The sequence below is a fragment of the Vanessa atalanta genome, chromosome 9 (assembly GCF_905147765.1).
Source record: "Vanessa atalanta chromosome 9, ilVanAtal1.2, whole genome shotgun sequence".
NCBI lineage: Eukaryota > Metazoa > Arthropoda > Insecta > Lepidoptera > Nymphalidae > Vanessa > Vanessa atalanta.
The window spans coordinates 11,775,233-11,795,948 of NC_061879.1; the positions used below are offsets into that span (position 1 = coordinate 11,775,233).

General features: G+C 32.2%; 1 protein-coding gene across 1 annotated transcript in view; it reads right to left on the minus strand.

The window, feature by feature from the left end:
- Positions 1-20,716, minus strand: part of LOC125066612 (protein dachsous) — a 264,894-nt gene that overhangs the window by 21,981 nt on the left and 222,197 nt on the right. The window contains exons 2-3 of the mRNA XM_047674744.1: positions 4,197-4,371; positions 2,443-2,910 (exon numbers count right to left, since the gene is read on the minus strand). Coding sequence (XP_047530700.1) covers positions 2,443-2,910; positions 4,197-4,371 — 643 coding nt within the window. The remainder of the gene's footprint in view (positions 1-2,442; positions 2,911-4,196; positions 4,372-20,716) is intronic.

Sequence of the window (20,716 nt, forward strand, 5' to 3'; positions counted from 1 at the left end):
TGATTTACGGGCCCTCCGCTCGCAACAGAATAAACGTGGCCTCGGAGAGAATAGATCTCTGTTACACCGTGATGTAACTTTTAAAATATTTCTAAAAAATTAATTTCGACTTTATAATTTCATTTTTCGATCCAAAATATTAATATTTTATTATATAAATATAGAATAAATATCCACTTATTATTAAATAATGAATCTCATAAAAATCATTTGTGCAATAGTTTGGGCAATAATTATTAAGGATGATGATTTGAACGTAAGAACTATATTTTTAATATTCGATTATGTTACGGTGTAACAAATGCTTTTATGGAGTCTAGTTGTATAAATATTAGTGAAACACAATTCATTGCCGAGTTATACAGCGGGCGCAGTTTATGTCTTCTTTGATTTACTATTGATGTACAAATGAATTTTAATATTCAGACGAACAACAGAAAAACTATCACCCATCTAACAGACTGATGTTAATGCTACAATAAAATTACGATATATATAACTCCAAAATTAATAAAATCGAAGTATACAATTACTTTAGACGTAAATATAAAGCTGATAAATTCGAAAGCGATTCAAATGGTGACGCCCATTAAATTTATTGCATTCATTTTTTATTCGTTCGAGTTACATCGGACCCGATCGTTAGGATTCCATGCATATTAACAGTAATACCTTGAATTAATTGCAATCAAATTACAGATACTCCTCGGCAATTACGTTACAAAACAGAAACATTGTTGGACGCGCTAGCGACTCGTACTGGCTGCGCCTGCGCACATCTTATTATTATGCCAAACAGAACTCGTCTGCTCCTTATTTCGTTTCATTTATGAAAGCAATTGTTTCTTTTGTAGAATTGTCTGGTAAAGCGTTCTACTTAGGACATTCATTTTTATTTTTCAGTTTCTAGTTTTAATTGATATCATGCAATATACACGTACGAACAAGTTCAAGTTCGTTTATCTTAACATAAAGTATAAACGCTTCAGGCTTTTCTGGTTTCATCACACGATTCCGTAATTTCATTATGATTATAGATAAACGTTTGGCTAAATAATTGATCATATACCGTAACTTATTATTTTGGATCCCAAAGTTTAACAGGGAGTACTAAATACATAACGATCGGTGGCTCCACCGACCGCTCGCATGACCAAATAACTTGCGATGCAATGAAATTCTTTACTCGACACAAAATATTCCTCGTCATAAGATAAAATCGACACTAAATCGAAATTAAATGCGAGATATCGCTTCAAGCATACAAATATCGTAATTTCAATATATTTATAGGTATTTCCAGTGTCAATGATTACAATACAAAGTTATTCCGGTATTAGAAAGTATAAAGAGACATATAAAAGTGGTAGAAGCCAGGATAACGACGGCTGCTCATCACGTGATCGTGATCTTACTTTCATACAATGGCCGATTATGTATTTTGTGTTTGGATATCTGTTCTTTAGAGGTATGGTGCAATGAAGAGGATATGGTAAGGGATATATGTGGCAGATTGATTGATGTTCTAATTATGGTACAATAATAAAATTAGCTAATTGTTTTTTGTTAATTTTTGGGCAGCATTCATTAAAAATTCTTGTCAAAAAATATCGATTTAAATTATAAATAAGGTTTCAAAGGTAAATAACGCAATAGTTAAATAAACAGAATAATAGTTTTACATAATTCTTATAAAAAATGTAAGCAAAATAATTGTTCGTGTTTTTTTTTATTATTTTTTGGAACAAATGATACCTACAAACGCCCACGCCATGTAAAATTAATTTATTAACAAGATACTTAGTTTAAATTTGGAATTAAAGAATTTCGACTGCAAAATTGAGCCCTCACAATTCGTAACTAATTTATGTTAATTTCTCCCTGTTGATACATTTCACTTTATAAATTTCAACTAATTCTAGAATCAGTGATTATTTCAATGACTCATCTATTGAGTTATTTACCTATTCCGTATAACGTTAAACTTCATTGTAGTTCTCTTAGGAGCGTTAATCTTTTCGCCACAGCTTTTCCCTTAAATGGAGCTAAAAGTGTCACGAATTCAATAAATTTGTTAAAGCAAAATGAAGCTATACGGTAACTCGATTCCCCAGTAGTCCCCAGTATTCTAACATTAATATTTACTCAGCCTCTAAGTGTTTTTCTTTGTATGTAATCCCAAACGTCTGTCGTGTTTGCTTATGGTGCTTTCTATCCAAGGAATGTTATCGAAATGCATTGTGTGTCTAAATCTCCAACGAAATAATTGTATCTTATTTCAACGCTCATCACAATATCTTGTTTCATCATTAACAGTGCATTGTGTACTTTGAAATCTAAGATATTCGATTGCTTACCAAATATAATTTATTGATTCGAATTAATTATATAATTAACAATTAATATAGTTTAATGTTTATGTAATATAAATAAACAACTCACCACCAGTCGTTGCTTTCAGATTCCCAACAATGGTTCCGCTCCTCACGTCTTCTCGCACACGAAAATTATATCTTGGTTTATCGAACAATGCTGAACCAACCCCAGCAGGCATCACGTTCACATGAACCGTAGCCCCTTGCGGCGCGGCCAGACCACCGCCATCAGTCGCTGATACATCCAAATCAAACTTTCCATTAGCTTGTATCAGAGCTGGCTTCGTAACGAATATTTCTCCGGTGCTCCTATCTATACGGAACACGTCATTATCATTCCCATTCACGATCCTGTACGTTATAGTTCCGAATCTCCCTGAATCAGCGTCGCTAGCGGACACGGCTACTATCGGTTCGTTGCTTGATATCCTACCCTCCTTCAGAGAAACGTCGTAATCTTTCACAGTGAAGGCCGGAACGTTGTCGTTTATATCGAGAAGTTGAATCTTCACCATTGCGGTCGTCGACAGGCCCCCTGCGAATAAATAAATAATTGGTCTCTTGATTGTCTGTGTATTGTTGTAATACTATGTTTAATTGACAGGCGCTTGATTTATGCTGATGTCAACGCGTTTTCGTTACATGTTTGCGATAATAAAATGATGTCCGCTGTACTATGTGGTTGCTTTTTTTTTAAATTGTGGCGCAAATAACTTCGAACAAAACATTGTCTTACATTGTATTTGAACGGGATGGGAATATAATGTTTTGCTGATTAACGGCTTTGATGAGCAAAATTCTGAATAATATTTAAGCTGTATAAACCTATATATAGTAACCTGAAAATATTCGTAGAATTTTTTCTACCTATCTATCTATGTGATAATAATTAATTTTATTCATGAGTAGGAAAGTCGTCCTATATAGCCGAGGTTATTTATTGTTCATGAAAATCCTCGATAAACAGATACATCAGCAGAAAAATTTTCAGCTTGAAAAAAAATTTGGACAACAAAACATATATCATCATTTAATTAAATTAAACATACGTATACGAAAAAAAAGGATCGACTTAAGTAAACGAAACGCTTTACTTTTACATGACAAACAAAATATCCAACGCGTGAAAACATCTTAATTTCGTCCGACAAAAAGTTAATAAACTGAGAGAAATCGTCAGTTTCACTATCGAAATACGAAATTACTACCGAAATTCTCGTCCGAGGCTCGCAAAGTCGCCGCTCGGATAAAAACTTAAAGTAATAGTTTTACTTTCTCGCTCCATAAATCAGAGGTGGGACAAGCGCCGACACTTGTGGAATTTATACCCTCGCCAATTCGCCGGTGCCTTATTTCAGCCCGTATATGCATAGCTATATCCTCTGTCACTGTAAACTTATTGCTTCCAATTGATAATGAATGGGAGGACACAAAAAATCTACAATAGCCATTCATTGTTCTTTAATACTATGAGTAATGCGATTTATTCAAAGGCAAGGGTATGCTCGTTTTAAATTATCCATAATATGTGGTGTTCGAATACGTTTTAATTTTTCTATAGCGTTTCAATATTTGAATTCATTGGATGATCTCGTCTTATTGGCTTAGCGTATAGACTTTATGAAGTAAATACTGACTTATGACTCTCCGGAATATTGTTTTGTTTCTCTGGGAAACTAATATTGATCACAATATGAAGTTTCATTAAAAGCCAATTAATAAATTTGTATGATTAATACTCTGCTTAATATTCCCGGAGTATCCGCTCGGTGACCTCATAAAATTAATTACCTACTTGTGATTATTAAAGATGATTATTACCTCGATCGGTTGCTATGACGGGAAACTCGAAGTCACTGTTCGTTTCGTGATCCAAAGCACCAGATACACAGAGTTCTCCTGTGTCCGGTCTCACTCTGAACGCCTGGGAGAGGCCGTCGCCCAGTGTATAATTGACGATGGCGTTCACACCGCAGTCCGGATCGATTGCCGACATCTGTAAATAAAAATAAATGTTATAATAATCGTATAAATCGTATACGTATATATTAGTCCCGTGTTATAAAATATTAACCTAAACTGACAATATTATATATACATATATATTTTAACATAATGTATATCAGAATTATATAAAAAACATAGGCCTAAAGAAACTAAGTCCAAGCCTGTTGTTTGAAAAAAAAAAAAAAAACTTTACTGTATTAAAAGTTGATAATTTCCATTTGATATTATCCAACATGTACAGTAACATACATATAACGTATAAGTATAGCTTTTTGAAACAGTAAACCTTTTTATCGATATCAAACCCGTTTAAAAATGAAAGTCCTTGACTACATGAAGGCTGTTGTCATTAATTTATTACTTAAATACATGTTTCATTAATATTCACGACTGTAATTCTATTTCAAATTAGAAATATAATCGTTGTAACAGTAACTTGCTATAACACACGGTTCGATAAATGAATTATGATAATAATTCTATCATTATATTAACTTTACAGTGTGCATATCATCATTATAGTTCGACGGTATTTTATTTTCTATGCTTAATAATTTTAAGATGCAAAATCCTGTACTCTTTCGTAACGAGCAATGGGGACAGTCGTTACGTACGGGCTATCATATTCGGTTTTCCTTTGCGAATACACAAATAATTGTCTAAGCCCCGTCTTTAAGATAAGTATCGTAATTAATAAAAGATATTTAATTCTGGAAAATTGACAGTCCCTCTGTGGGGTCTATAATGCCCCTTGAGAGAACTTTAATGTTTCATCCTTTGATAAATATCATATTTTAATCATTTATAATATTTGTAACTGGATATTGTTGGTATTAAGGTACTTTATTTTTATTGAGGTGGCAATTTTTTGACGTAGTTTTAACTCTGAAATCGTTTTATCTTCCTGTATTTATTGCAATCATGGGATTAAAGTTAAAAGCAGATGTTACGGGGAGCTTGGTTGGTGCATTAGTCTGGTTATAAAGTAACCCTGTCAATGCTGCCAAATTGCTGAAAAATACTTTTGTCAACTGGCAACATTTTTCCTTGTCATTTTTTAAAATAAGAAACTGCTTCGAAAATCGAATTAGTATTTATTAGTGAACTATTATTAAAGATGACTTCAACTTTCTTAGTCTTACCTTCAGTTTCTGAAACTATTAACAAATTCAACTTCAATCTGGACGCTTATTGGTCGTATATGACGTTATCGATTTCCATTGACCAAAGAACATTCAGAATGCATTAAAGTTTAATCAGATTCAGAAACTGGAGTTTAGAAATAACTCGGAAGTAATACTTGTATTAAATAAAATAAGCTTAATATTTTTAAGATGATAACATCTAACTGAAATCGGCAGTTGACAAATTAATTTAACACAAATAGCGTGTCAGGAGGTAAAAATATGTAGAATTTTTATATCACATATTGACGACACATAAAATACGTACGCATTTTTAATTGAGTGTTGAGCAATTTACACTAAATTGAGACCAAAAAACTAAATGTAATGCTTTTCGGAAGAAAACTCAATACGTAATCGTGAATGGTACGAGACATTTAGGCAAGACTCCGAATGGTTCGTGGAAACGAGAACGCTTTCGGCGTTTACGGGTTTTTTAATAACAATATCCAGACTTTTAAATGTATTTCGATTGCATCGCAAATAAAACAATTTGACGTTTGAGGTGTTAAGTGGTAAAAAAAAAAGATAATCTCGCTACATTGTCGATAATTAGCCTGAAATCATCTTTTTCTCTTTATCGCACTGTACACCGTGGGCGACTTAGTAATTTATATGCGTCAAAAAGTTTCATGGGATTTTCGCTCGTATCGTGTGGAAATAAAGGATATAATTTCATTTATAAATTTGTCAGCTTCGTAAAACCAGTGCGGTGGTATGCATGTGACAACGCCTCCTGATTAATTGCGTCTGAGTGTAGGGAGAAGATAAATGGATGGTCTTGGAAAAGCAGCATTTTGTCAAGCGAAATAAGTCTTTTATAACTAGCGAATAAGAGTCAAATCAGATATATTTTCAGGTCATTGGTAATATTAGTCATTTAACACGTTTTCCTCTTGTCTTCATTGGTATGAGTTATTTTATGTTTTTTAATGCGAACTCAATTATCGTATCCTAGACCCTTCATACAGACCTCATCTTATTACATACAATGATACATTGAGCACTTCCTTTTTAAATTAAATGGCACGCCATTTGTATCTTTGTTAAAATAATTTTAATAAGGTTATCCATTTATATTATTTATAATTATCTGTGGTAAGAATTTGACATCGGCCATGGATACTTTTCATTATAATTGACATCTCATTTTTAATGAAATTACAAAAATAATTGACATCGCACTTTTCTGTAAGAAACCTATTCTGTAAGAACGAACTCTCTCAGATCAAAAGATCTCAGCGCAGAACACGATTGTGAAATTTCAAAATGTTTATTTATGTCACATAGTATATAATGGGTAATCGGGCAAATGGAACACCTGATGGTAAATGGTCACCACTGCCTATCGTCATTAGTGCTGTAAGAAATAATTGCTCAAATTATACAATTATATTAATACAACCATTAGAACCTCTTAGAGATAAATTATGTCACAGAATCCCAGACTCAAGTACCAAAATAGAAAACGACCCGTCTGATTAAGTACTATTCACTTATCAAATATTCTACCGCCAAACGGCCATACTTAGTATTGTTGTGTTTCGGTTTGAGTGAGCGAGTGTAACTACACGAACAAGATAAGATTCCGCAGATTTTTTTAACTTTGCCGATTCATAAATTCAAATCATTTGTAAAAAAGAATACATTGATGAAGAAATATTATTCAATACAAGATTATATAGATGATATAAAAGCGTGGAGCTAATACTTGTTGACTTCCAGGCGGGATGAATTATATACATGTAGTCAAATTTTTAAAAAGATTAACTACTGTGTTTCTTGCTTGCAATCTGCATTCCGAACCAATGGTAGCTACACATATAGTTTGTTGTTGAAATTAGCATTATTAGCAGCCTGTAAATTTTCCAACTGCTGGGCTAAAGGCCTCCTCTCCCTTTGAGGAGAAAGTCTGGAGCATATTCCACCACGCTGCTCCAATGCGGGTTGGCGGAATACACATGTGGCAGAATTTCGTTGAAATTAGACAAATGCAGGTTACCTCACGATGTTTTCCTTCACCGCCGAGCACGAGTTGAATTATAAACACAAATTAAGCACATGAAAATTCAGTGGTGCCTGCCTGGGTTTGAACCCGAAATCATCGGTTAAGATGCACGCGTTCTAACCACTGAGCCATCTCGGCTCTGTTGTTGAAAAGCCTAGTTGAAAGTATATTTTTATTTTGATTTTGAGATACAAAACATCTTAGTTCTTAAGGTAAATAGCGACATATAGATAATTTAATATTTCTCACACCGCCAATGTCTACGGGCGTTTGTGACCTTACACATTTGACATCAGACTAACTACGTCATATAAAAAAAACACAGTAGACAGGAATAGAAAAAGCAGTAACGTAAATAATATCCTATCTCTTAAAAACGTCTCACACATTGCAGGACAAAAAGACAACATATATTATCAGCTCTCAAAATATGACGGTACGAGATAAAAATGCGGTCGCCTTTTAAATTGATACTAAACTACTTAAGTTGTTTATATTTAAATTTTCGAGCAAGTTGACAGCGGCTATTATCGACTACCTCGGTGTGGAAGATAAGAATGACCACAATGAGATTTATTGCACGCCCGCGTTTACACGGTATGTTTTAAAACATATATATGTATTTATAAAAGTGTTACTACTTTTGTTTCGCACGTCTCAATTAGGGAGTTTAATGGACGGCTAATATTTTAACGGCTGACAACACTTTGATGTTTTGCGTGCTGTGCGTTAAATTTAAAACAAGGCAGCATTTCGCTAGATTATACGTGAGTTATTGACTGTCGATTCTTGTTTTGAATACGATTCTTCCGTTCCAAAATGTCTTATTTTCAAATGGCAATGTTGAATGATTTGTCTCTTCGTCTTTAATACAAAATTAAAATCTAACTGGACTGAAAAGGAACGTTATTCTAAATAGGGTAACATTGAATAAATCTTTTAGAATTATGATTCTAAATTACTTATAATAACCTATTTAAAAAAAGAATAAAAACATCCTATCTCTTTCGCACGAACTTCAGATTTTAAAACATATTTCTTAGCATATATTAAAATATCCATTACATTATAATATCTCGTCTATTTAATCTGTGAGCGCGCATCATGGCTGTCACAAAGACGGTCACAAAACTATGACGTCACACAATTGCCTGTTCATAAAACTCGATGTAGTAATGAACCAGTCTTTCCAATCCATTTTACAAGATAAAATTAAATTACTTACGATTCGGAATATAGCTTACACTGAGAACTGACAAGTAAATCTGTACTTTATCGCAAATCAAATTACATAATGAGTCGACGCCCAACATAAATAAATGTAATATAGGTGTTTTATCCTTCATAGCCGAAACAAAAGAAGGTGACACCGCTGCAATATTAAATAAATTAAAATAAATAGATAATTTGACAAAACACATTTCCAAACATGATGTGATTGATCTAAGACGGTATAAAACATAACGTATAATACTGATGGTAAGTGGTCACCACCACCCATAGACATTAGCATTGTCAGAAATATTAACTATTCCATACATCACCGAATCGTCACCAACCTTGGGAGCTAATAAATCGTGACTGTAGTTACACTTGCTCACACCCTTTAAGCCGAAACACAACAATCCTTAGTATTGCTGCCTGGAGGTAGAATATATAATGTATAGGTAGTTGGTACCTACCCAGCCAAGCTTGTACACCCTACCAACAAATAAGTAAACTCTGATTTCTTTTACTTTCTGTCATTATTGATTTTACATCCAAAAGAAGACACAACATTATCTCACCAATAACTGCATTTACATTAACATTACATTAGCAGTCTGTAAATTTCCCACTGCTGAGCTAAGGCCTGCTCTCCCTTGGAGGAGAAGGTTTGGAGCATATTCCACCACGCTGCTCCAATGCGGGTTGGTGGAATACACATGGGGCAGAATTTCGTTGAAACTAGACACATGTAGGTTTCCTCACGATGTTTTCCTTCACCGCCGAGCACGAGATGAATTATAAACACAAATTAAGCACATGAAAATTCAGTGCCTGCATAGGCTTGAACCCGAAATCATCGGTTAAGATGCACGCGTTCTAACCACTAGGCCATCTCGGCTTAATTTTTAAGAATTAAGAATTTTATTAAAAATTTAATAACTGCATAAGCAACATTTATAGGTAGCATGTAGCATTAAGCAATTAAAGATCAGATACTGTCTAAACTAATTAGGCTAATTCATTGATCTGTGTCACGGATAATCAGTCTTCAATGCATCGCCTGAAATAAATTACAAATAACCTTACGCAACATTATTAATAACGCACAAATATAAAAAAAATCTAACTCAATAAGAATGTAATTTTGCAAGTTTATATATAATAACGATTCAATTATAAATAACAAGTGTGTCTGAACCCTTATTGGGATTAAAAATAACCTCCTCAAGTTATTTACTTTTAAACAATACCTCTATTCCATTTATAGCAAATAAAACTATCACAGACGATCAGCTTGCAGCGGACAACGCAATGGTGCTTCAGAATGTATAATTTATAAAAACAATTGCTACACATACTCGCGTGTACATGTGTACGTCAAATTCGAGTTACACGAACGTCTCATCTAAATGAAGCCTACATCTGCCCTGTTTAAGCAACAAAAAGGTATAAAATAAATGATTTGTAACAAAAATAATAAAAGTACAAAACCCAGTTCGGTCCTTCGTAAAGGACATTGTAATTCAACCTGATTGGCATACAATAATGAAATCAAATATAAACCATTTAAAAATTGTCCACGTTAAAAGGAAAAAGATAGCACGGTTGAAACAAAATCAAGAAGGACAATACCAGGGGCCGATTCAGAAGGATTTGTAGTGCCATTAGTTGTAGCTGATTCAATATTGAGCTGAGCGAAAGTGATTCTAAGTGTCTTAGGAATAGAGACGATTATAGCAAAGACGTTTGTATATTGCAATTAATGGAAGCGAAATTTTGATACTCATTCCTTTGCTATCGTCTCGGAAATTTGTCTCAAATATGTTGCGTATTACGATGCTAAAATATTCACTTAAGTTTAACGATTTTGTGAAAAGCGATAATTGCTTAGGCTTTATTATTATTTATATTATTTAGGTGGAGAAAATATTTCTGCTTATTTTTATGTTGACTTAAAAATAAGTAGAAATATTTTCAGAGATAAAAAATATTTTATACATATTTTAAGTGTATTTAATAACACGATTCTTTTACAAATAGGGAATATTATTTAATTATTTTTCGTTATTTATCAATTAAACTGCAGAAGAGTTTAAGAATATGCATCAAATTAAAAAAGAATATATATATATATATATATATATATATATACATTTAATGAATTTCACACTTGAAGTTCGTTCTATTTTTAAAAATAAAAGAGATAATTCACTTGCAAGGAAATAATAATGACATCACATATGTGACCGAATACAAAATCACCGTTAATAGGATCGGATAAAGACATAGGCGTTCATTAATCTCATTTAATTTAATAAAAACTCTGCATTGTAGGCAGAATGATGAAGAAATGTTCAACAGGTTTCACCTTTTCAATCTAGCCTATACTGGTATAGGTATGTAAAGAAAAAATATAACGAATCACTTAAATTGAAGAACTATCATTACGTATAAGCCTTTTAGAGATTACGACATGTCGGACGATTTGCAACTCAATTTAAACGTGTGTCTTGCATCAATATCGTGAGACCATTTGAACGATTGTCACGGAGCCGTGTTAATTCATGTAAATCAACAGTTTCATCATTTTCAAAATGTACGAATCCTGTTTTCAATAATATAAGTATGTACAACAATTTCATACTGTATACAATCCGTTACGATTTTATTTCAAGTTTAAATATTTGAAATTCGAATTAGTTTTGCTCTGAAGGACATTTAAGTAGAACCAAAATTAAACTTAATTTGAATTTTGCTTTGAAAAGGACTTTCGAATAATGTTTTAACGGGATTCATAATTTATAATGTTACAAGGGTTTAGAATATAGACACTAAAAAGGACCTTAGGGGGGGAACCAAGTAGTTTTATTTTCCTATGCTTATAATCACTACCTACTATGAAACAAAGTCGCTTTTCGCTGTCTGTCCCTATGTATGCTTAAATATTTAAAACTAAGCAACGGAATTTGATGCGGTTTTTTTAATAGATTTTAATATTTAAACATTATATATTTAGTATAAACACTGCACCCGTACGAAGCCGGGGAGCGTCGCTAGTTTAAAAGCAACGACTTCGTACTGATGCAATTAATGAATAAAAAAAAATCGAATAAAGAAAATTTTATATAAAAAAATAATTTATACCATATAGCACTCGGAATAATGAATTTTTTTTCAACCAAGTATTAAAAAATTAGTATTGGATCATTAGATTAATATACATTTTCCTCTTTATAACATAAGTATACATTTGAAAGTGTATTCATATTTGTTCAGCTTGAAAACGACTAATAAATATATAAATATAACAATGACTCATCCACGCGTTGATTACATTTAAAATAAATTTATTATATACGACATATCGTTTGTATTAAATGAGCTCTTAGCAAAAACTGTTCCACAATGACAGAGTCGTCAAGGCGTCCTGCCTAGCTTGACATGTCGTGTGCGTGGTTACTTTTTATATTTTCGCCAATCAGGTGTGATTTACAAGAACAGCTATATACGATTATATAATATAATAACACTATCAAGTGCAATTTAATTGTCAAAAAGTAACAAATCACTTCGTTATGCAGTTCGTTAACGGGTTGCGAGATTGCGACTAGAATGTTCGTAGGATTTTTGATTACGTCACAGTATACAAGAAAATGCAAAACCTTTAATAAAAACATTCAACTATATACGATCAAGGATCAAAGAGTAACGAACGTGCTACATTTATATAAATTACGACAAATAAGAACAAATTTAAATAATTTGGAGTGAATGTTGATTATGTCATCCTGATACATTTCCAAGGGCCGATCTCAAATGAGACTATGCAGGACATATCATAGAGCAGAAGCTTGCGCGTAAACACAGGTGCACTCAGTATTCTCTCACTCTCATAATTCGATGGGACGGCAAATCCAACCTGAAAGGAAAAAGTTCAGCTACTGGAACAATGGCTTTACGTGCTTTCCGAAACACTTCGGGCTGTTACTGATAATCTTTCGTTAGAAAACCCAATCACTTTTTATCGGCCCGACCTGAGTTTTGAATCCAGGACCTCAGGATCTGCGGCCTTATAATTAACCAATAGACCAACGAAACAATCAATTCAATTTGATTAAATAAATATAATATATAAAAATTTCAAGTATCAAGATTATTTTATCATCATGATTTATTTTTAATCGTCTGTCAGATTTACAATATGTCATCGAATACCTATATATATATATCAACTGTCGATAAACAGTGTGTCATCAGCTTTATGAACCGCAAAAAAGTCCCAACACACTAAGCCCGGTACGTGTATAAAAATTTGCTTCTTTTTAATAATAGACGTGTTCACTGATCTTTGCTCGCCTCCCTTTTGCCTTCAATATTAAATTTCATTGTCTCGAACGATTTGTTCTATTTGGTTTAATCAGTGGATCGATACGTTTGCTATTCGATCATATATCGTTTAAATAAACCGTTTTTTGTATCTTGTTGTATACTTCTACTTGTCTTAGGGTTCCGTACATTGGATATAAAAAAAAATCGCGTCTGTCTTTTCTACGTCTGTTCTGATCAATTCAGCAAAAAAAAAACGTTGGAAGTCATAGACAATCCAATTAGTTTTATTACGTAATTTCCAACGCGTTACATAAATAAACAATTTTCAATTTTGGGAAGACAATTACTAAACAGAAAAAAAAGTTTATCACGAGACCTGATAAGTGTTTTGAGAAATTTGAAGACAATTATAATTGTGTGAAGTTGAAATATCTATTTGAAAAGATGTTAAAGAAAATATATTAATATCCCCCGCGAGGCTAAAATACTAAGCCCAAAACTAAAAAAAAACGGTTTATTTTAATACAATCTAAATTAAATCGTACTTGAAATTGCAATAAATGAATGAAATAGACGGAATAGTACAGAACCATCACGACGCGCTTCTGATTCGTACTTAACCGGTTTTTGCATACGCTGAACCCAAAAAGTCTACTAAGTAGGTTAAATGGATGATCTTGAAAGTCTGACACGGTTACTGTAGAAGTACAGAAAACGAACATTGTGTAAAAAAACACATGAAATTCCATTAAAAAAGCACTTTTGAATCGTCATTTTACAGAATTATATTAAGTTAACCTACCACCGGTTCGGAATGTAGATTCTACTGAGAAGAATCGGCAAGAAACTCTGTAGTTAAATTTTTCCACCATTCCATTTGGATAATTCATTGGGATGTGCATATAGATGTCATTTATTGTTATAGTTAAACATGAATAAATTTATGCAATTATGTTTTGTTTTATCTCACTTTGCCTTCGCTTACCTCTGCAATAAAGTATAAATAAATAATAAAATGTGCATATAAAACCTTTTTAAAACAAAGTCGCGGTACAGAATCTGCAATATATCATCCAATAAAACAAAAATTACCTATACCGTGTCTTTTGTGGAGATTAATTTATCTTGTAGCGTGTAATGTATACGGGAACGTACCCACACAAATCGCGACGCATGCGCACGTCTTGAAGTGTGAAATGTACGGTCAGAAAAATAAAATACATATTATTATTTTTTTCACATTTATTACTTTTAATGCCACAGGTTTTTTTTGCTTTGAATTTTATAAGTAGTAATTAGGTTTGTATACAACAAAAACTTAAATACAAAATTAATTTCGATACGTATTACTCAACTTGGTTTTAAACAATTAATTATTACACAATAAAAAGTGACACGTGACGCAAAGTACATGTTTATATTAATTAAGTAATGAGTGATTTATTTCAACCAATTAATATCCGACTGCATATAAGAAGTTCTGAATTCGGCTGATTTTTTTGTGATTAAATTAATCGATATCTTTGGAAATTTTTAATCGATCGATGATTTCCTTTCTTATAAATCAGTATCTAGAATATACGATGGACTAAGGTGTCTCTTATTTTAATCGACTAAAAAATAAATAATAACAGACTATTATTTAAAAAAATAAAAACGAATTATTTTATTAATAAAATGAATATACATTTGAACTGCTCTGCGTACTCATTTGCGGAAGGGATACGCGATACCCGTGCGGTCTTGGTTGATGTATAATCTCCTTGAGCTTTGATTGGAACTGACCTATGGCACAATTTCGTTAAAACGACCATTGATGAACGTTTAAGTAACATCCATTTTGTCACAGCCACTGTCGACGTCATACTTCTTGTGTTGAAATGAAACCTAATGTACTTTAAGAGAATGGTTCTGACAGAAGAGATTTATCCACCCAACGACAACTCACAGTTCGTAAGTGTTAATCACTTGGAAATGTTTGATTACCAAATCCGTAATTGTGCATAAAAGCCTTATCGGCACAAGGGGTATAATATCTTAGTTCCCAACGTCGGCAGCGCATTGACGGTGTAACGGATTGTTGATATTTCTTATAGTGCCATTGTCTATGGACTGTTGTGACGACTCATTTACGAGTCTGCCTACCGATCTTACTACATTTAATAAAGTTGGAGTGTCTGTTTGTAATATTATTATAGCCGCTTTTTACTAAATATGTATACACGGTATATATACCAAAATAACATTTTTTACAATTTTTGTCTCTCTGTCTGTTTGTTCCGGCTAATCTCTGGAACGGCTGGACCGATTCTGACGGCACTTTCACTGGCAGATAGCTGATGTAATAAAGAGTAACTTAGGCTTTATTTTAGATCTACATAAAATTAATAATCAGATTAATAAGTTACGGTAAAATCTGCGAACTAGTATGAAATAAAAAATTGAATCAGTGAAATCATTAATATAAATTCAGCCAGTCATTAGTAACGCGAGACTCGAGCTAACCAAATAACTCACGTAAATGTTTGCAAAGTCCGACTTAAACTTTCCCTTATCGAACGAAAACGTTTCGAAATCATTATTCTTTATTTACGAGTGATTAATTACCGTTTTTGAGTTCCGAAGACGTAAATATATGTAAACAGAGTCGATTCAACCTACGCGGATCGTGTTCCTTTATACTTAAGGCGTTGACGTGTAAGAAGGAAATTAAAGTGACGTTGATCGCTCAAAACGATACCATCACGCTACAGGCATTGATACGCATAATATATGACGTAGGCATAGGGTTGTCACCTCGTTTGTTCGATATTTGGATTATACTAACGAGATTATACTGTAGTCAGTTTAAAACGGAATATTAATCCAAACAAATATTGTTTCAAAATCGTAGTTGTTATTGATTTTATATAGCTTACATTTGTAATAACTTTTATGCTTTATAGTTAGTTATAATTTATAAAACGAATTCATAGATTAAACACCATAATACTCATATATTATTTTTCATTTTCGAGTCTAAAATTTATCAAAGTTAGCAAACCGTTTGAAACGTGAAATTCTTCTAAACGACAATCTGACATTAATAATAGTCACCAAATTAAATATTGCCAGTGCTGCAATTATTATTTAAAAAAAAAAAATAGTCACAATTTCAGTTGACGATATATTTTTAATAAAAAAAAAAAAAACAGTGAATTATTTTCGTGAATAAATTTTATAAATAGGATCTAGAATACTTTATCGTATATATTAATTTATGCTTAGTTCGATGAACCACACTAATTATAAATTCGTGGTAATTAAGAAGAACGCAACCTATTATATAATATTTTATATATATTATATATACATATATTCAAGAAGTCGATTGTGATTTATTACGTATCTAGTAGTAAATGCATGTGGCTTTTGCTATGAATTAAGATTTGAATGAAGAAGAATCAAGAATTTGTATGTTACTCTTTAGTTTAGTTAAAACAAAACATTTGACGAGTACCTTTAATAAAAATATATTCAACATTAACAATAATTATTATTATTAATATCATTGCTAAATCAATTTGATTGCTATTATTAATCATTGAATTTAATATCTGAAGATTTATTACACCAGTTTTATAAATAATTGTATATTTAATTTGGTATTCTGTAAAACAAAATCATCATTTTCAGATATAGATCACATATTATATATGTATATAAATATACACATATATGATCTATATTTCATATAGTCTATAGCCTAGCATATAGCTTGAGTTATATTGTCACGTAAAAAAAATCCTTTACGAGTACGAGTAACTAGGTCTTGAAGTGACAACCCGTAAGTTTCATACAACTGCACGTTAGCCTGAGTAACAAAATAACATGCATTACTGCGAATCAAGAAACTTATATGTAACAGACATACTCTTGACACACGCATGTAGGATACCTACATGTGACTTGTCACACAGGCGGCGTGTTCTTCATTGCTAAATACGACATTAAATAAATTTTCATTATATAGCTTTCGAAGTACTCCAACCATTATAAACGCGCTTAACAAAACCAACGATGGAAATAGTTCTACTTCCACGATTGATTCTGGCATAAGAAATTTTATACATTTTAATTAAGGCGGTTTCGGTACGTTAAGAAGTAAGGCGATCACTTCTGAAGATTAATCGTCGAGTAACGTTTAAAACCGTAGTTCGTATAAAGGTCTAACAATCAACTGCACAGAAAAATCAAAATAAAAAACAATAATCGCTTATAGTAATAATTTCCAACTTATTCTGTAAGTCGATAAATCGCTGCCCACGCTGGACTGTATTTTCATAACCAGTTTGACTAGAGGTTTTTCATCGATTGCCATCGCTTTGGCATCGAAACTTGTATATTATTTAACTTTAATATTATTTTATTAAAAAATAACCAGAATTAATTGTTATATATACATATATATCTTTAACATTTAAAGTTTATTGAGATATAAAATAATCGATTTTTACTTCAATCAGTAAATTAGTATTTTTTTTAGTTTGGAAATTTTTAATATCTCAACAACATGGTATGAATAAAGTTTCAATATATTTAAATTTTAAATACAAATCAGTACAAGTATCCGAACGTTTCAAAATGGCGTTGCGCAACGTCAAGAGTAAATCTAATCTCCGGAATGATAACTACGACACTAATGCGAAGCTGATTATTGTTTAATCCCCGATAGAAGTCCACGCTTCGATTCCCGGTTATAAATTACCATGAGAAATTAACACTGATTTATTTCGAAAATGAATAGCTATTTTGAATTTCGAATTTTTAGTTGACGCAATTTCTTTTGTTACGTGGGATCTGGTGATTAAAGTGATGTCATTAAAAATAAATAATAATTATACCACGCTTTATGAAGTGTGTGATTATTTACTTCAATGATGTTTGGGCGATACACATATCGTACACAGCAGATACGTAAATGTCGACTCGGTGCACGCGTGAAATCTCAGTGGTCCTTGCCGAGGTTTAAAACTGCAGTCATTTCTTCGTCAACGGCTTGAGTTGGTTTTATGTGTAATATAAATAAGTATTAATGTATTATACGAATTCCATTTTATTAATATTAAAGGTATTTTTCAAACATTAATAATGATTGATGAGAATAATGAGACATTTATTAATCAATTAATCTTTAATGGTCAAAGTTGATCGTCAATGTGAAATGTAAAGATAAGAGATATGTTTCTGACATAACCAATAGCGTGACGTTATTTTCGCACCTCTCAACATAACCACAAAAGAAAATCATTCTGTCTCTCTCTTTCATCACAAAATTCGTAAGAGACATTTTTAATATAAGTATTACTGTCGCACGTTATTAATACTAGCTATCGTTCTCGTCTGAAGAAGAAGTGGACATGAGTTAGGTAAGGTTAGGTACATGTCTCCTTTTGTTCTTTAGTCGGTTGAGTAACCCTAACAAACTCTCTTTTGTATTTTATATTATAAGCTGAGATTTGTAAGATCATTTAAAAGTATACGGAACGTTATTAAATAAGAATCGTTACTATCGAGAAATTATACATCACGGATATTTGTTTTGCTCAATTTTCGTTCCATATAACAGATAAAGAACTAGTTTGGTTTAATTAGTGCGGAATAAATTCGGATGACGTGACGTGATTTGATAAATTTCGAACGTATTATCAGTGTTTTCGGACGATAAGCAAAAAATAGACGAATGTTCGTTATATCATATTTGGTCGGAACTTGTTTTTGGTTAACATGAATTTGAATAATTGCACCAAATATCAATCGACCATGCATTCAAACTAGATAGACCTTACCTACTGTTCGAGACAGATATTGTTAGATCTATTTTTAAGAAAATTTGAATTCGTTATATTTTTTTTTATATTCGAACGATCATTTGAATTTAATATCGTCTAAGTTATGTGGCGTGGGTATACATAAATTTGAATATAATTCATGTGATTAATTGACTATGCTACCCGTCCGATTTCGGATTGTAGATTTTAGTAATAAATAAAAGGAATACTCTTCCTTTCCTATTTGATAAGGTAATTTCTCTGCCGTTTCTTTTAAACGTTTCAATCGTTTGATTGTAATGGCGGACAGACATCTATACTAATATTATGAATGCGAAAGTCTGTCTGTCTGTTTTCGTGGTCACCACGATATAACACCGAACTAAATTTGATAAGTTTTTAGGTAAAATTTTCTCAGTTGTTCTTGCAACAATTCTACTGCCAATTTCTGTCCTTCAGGGTGAGGGTGAGAAGAGTAGAAACAATGTTTGCAACGCATTGATAATAGAAGTCGTTATTAACTTTTCTTATGGTCTCAATGTCTATTTTCGTGTATTTCTGAGCACTAAAGTTTTTTGTAGTGTAATTTATCCGAACCCGTATTTCATAATCTCTAGACGTATAATTATTATTATTAGCAACGGTCTTTTGCGATTTGTATGTGTTTTAAATAATAACATAATATTAATTTACTCCTAATGTAACAAAAACATATATTTATTACAGGACCTGAGATATAATTTTGTACTTCGCCATCATCTAAATTATTCGAACAATACCTCAATTGATCACGTGACAAATCAAATAGATATATCATTTCCATATTTCGGTATGTCATTTCCACATTCATGACCTTTCTATAAACGAAATCGACAGTCGCTATATTGCTTTGTCTATTTCGCTGTTCATTCTAAATATAAGACAATTACGGGTTGACGCAATAAAATTACAATTTCAAGTATTCACAGTAACGTGTATAATAACATTACGAAACCGATCGATTCTATGAGAAAGCGGCAAAAATAAATTGAACATACCGGTGTATTAAAACCTCTAGATTCACGTGAATATTGCACTCAGAATCTGTATACACGAGGCCCATTAGCCTTATCTCATTATTCAGTACTAGGTATAAATCTCGCTAATGCTTCCATATCTTATAAATCTCTTGCTGGCTGCTTAATTAGAATGAGCTGGGTTGCGCGCGCGCATTGCTGCGATATCGAAGCTAGAAATTTTGGATGTGGTAATTGTCCTATTTTTTCGTTTAATATTTATACTTAAAATACGAACTAGGCTTGTAAAATAATATTGTTTGTATTATTATATACTCTGCCGTTCGTTGTTGTTATTGTTCTATGATATATATTATTTTTTATAAATAATTCAAAAATATGTCACACAAAACATATTAAATTAGGTCTATAATATTAATGTATTCGATAGATGTCACCGGTTCATCGCTTAGAGGCTTAAAATCCTAATTGGCATTCTTCTATAAAACATACAACAAAAGATTTCAAGATATGTATTATCATATAATAGAAGTTACATATTCAACTGCCTCTGCTTGGGACACTTAAGTCGGGATTCCGGAAACACAAAATATCGAAAAGACACGATCTAGTTATGTTACCATAAGTAAACGGTATTAAATAAAATTGCATCAAACGGTCGTTTATCGACGAATCCAATCCTAGTTTCTCTTGTTATTCAAATATATTGCCGCATCTAAAATTCGTACCGCGACGTCCGCATACAATGATGTATTACGTCGCCAGATGAAAGATGGCC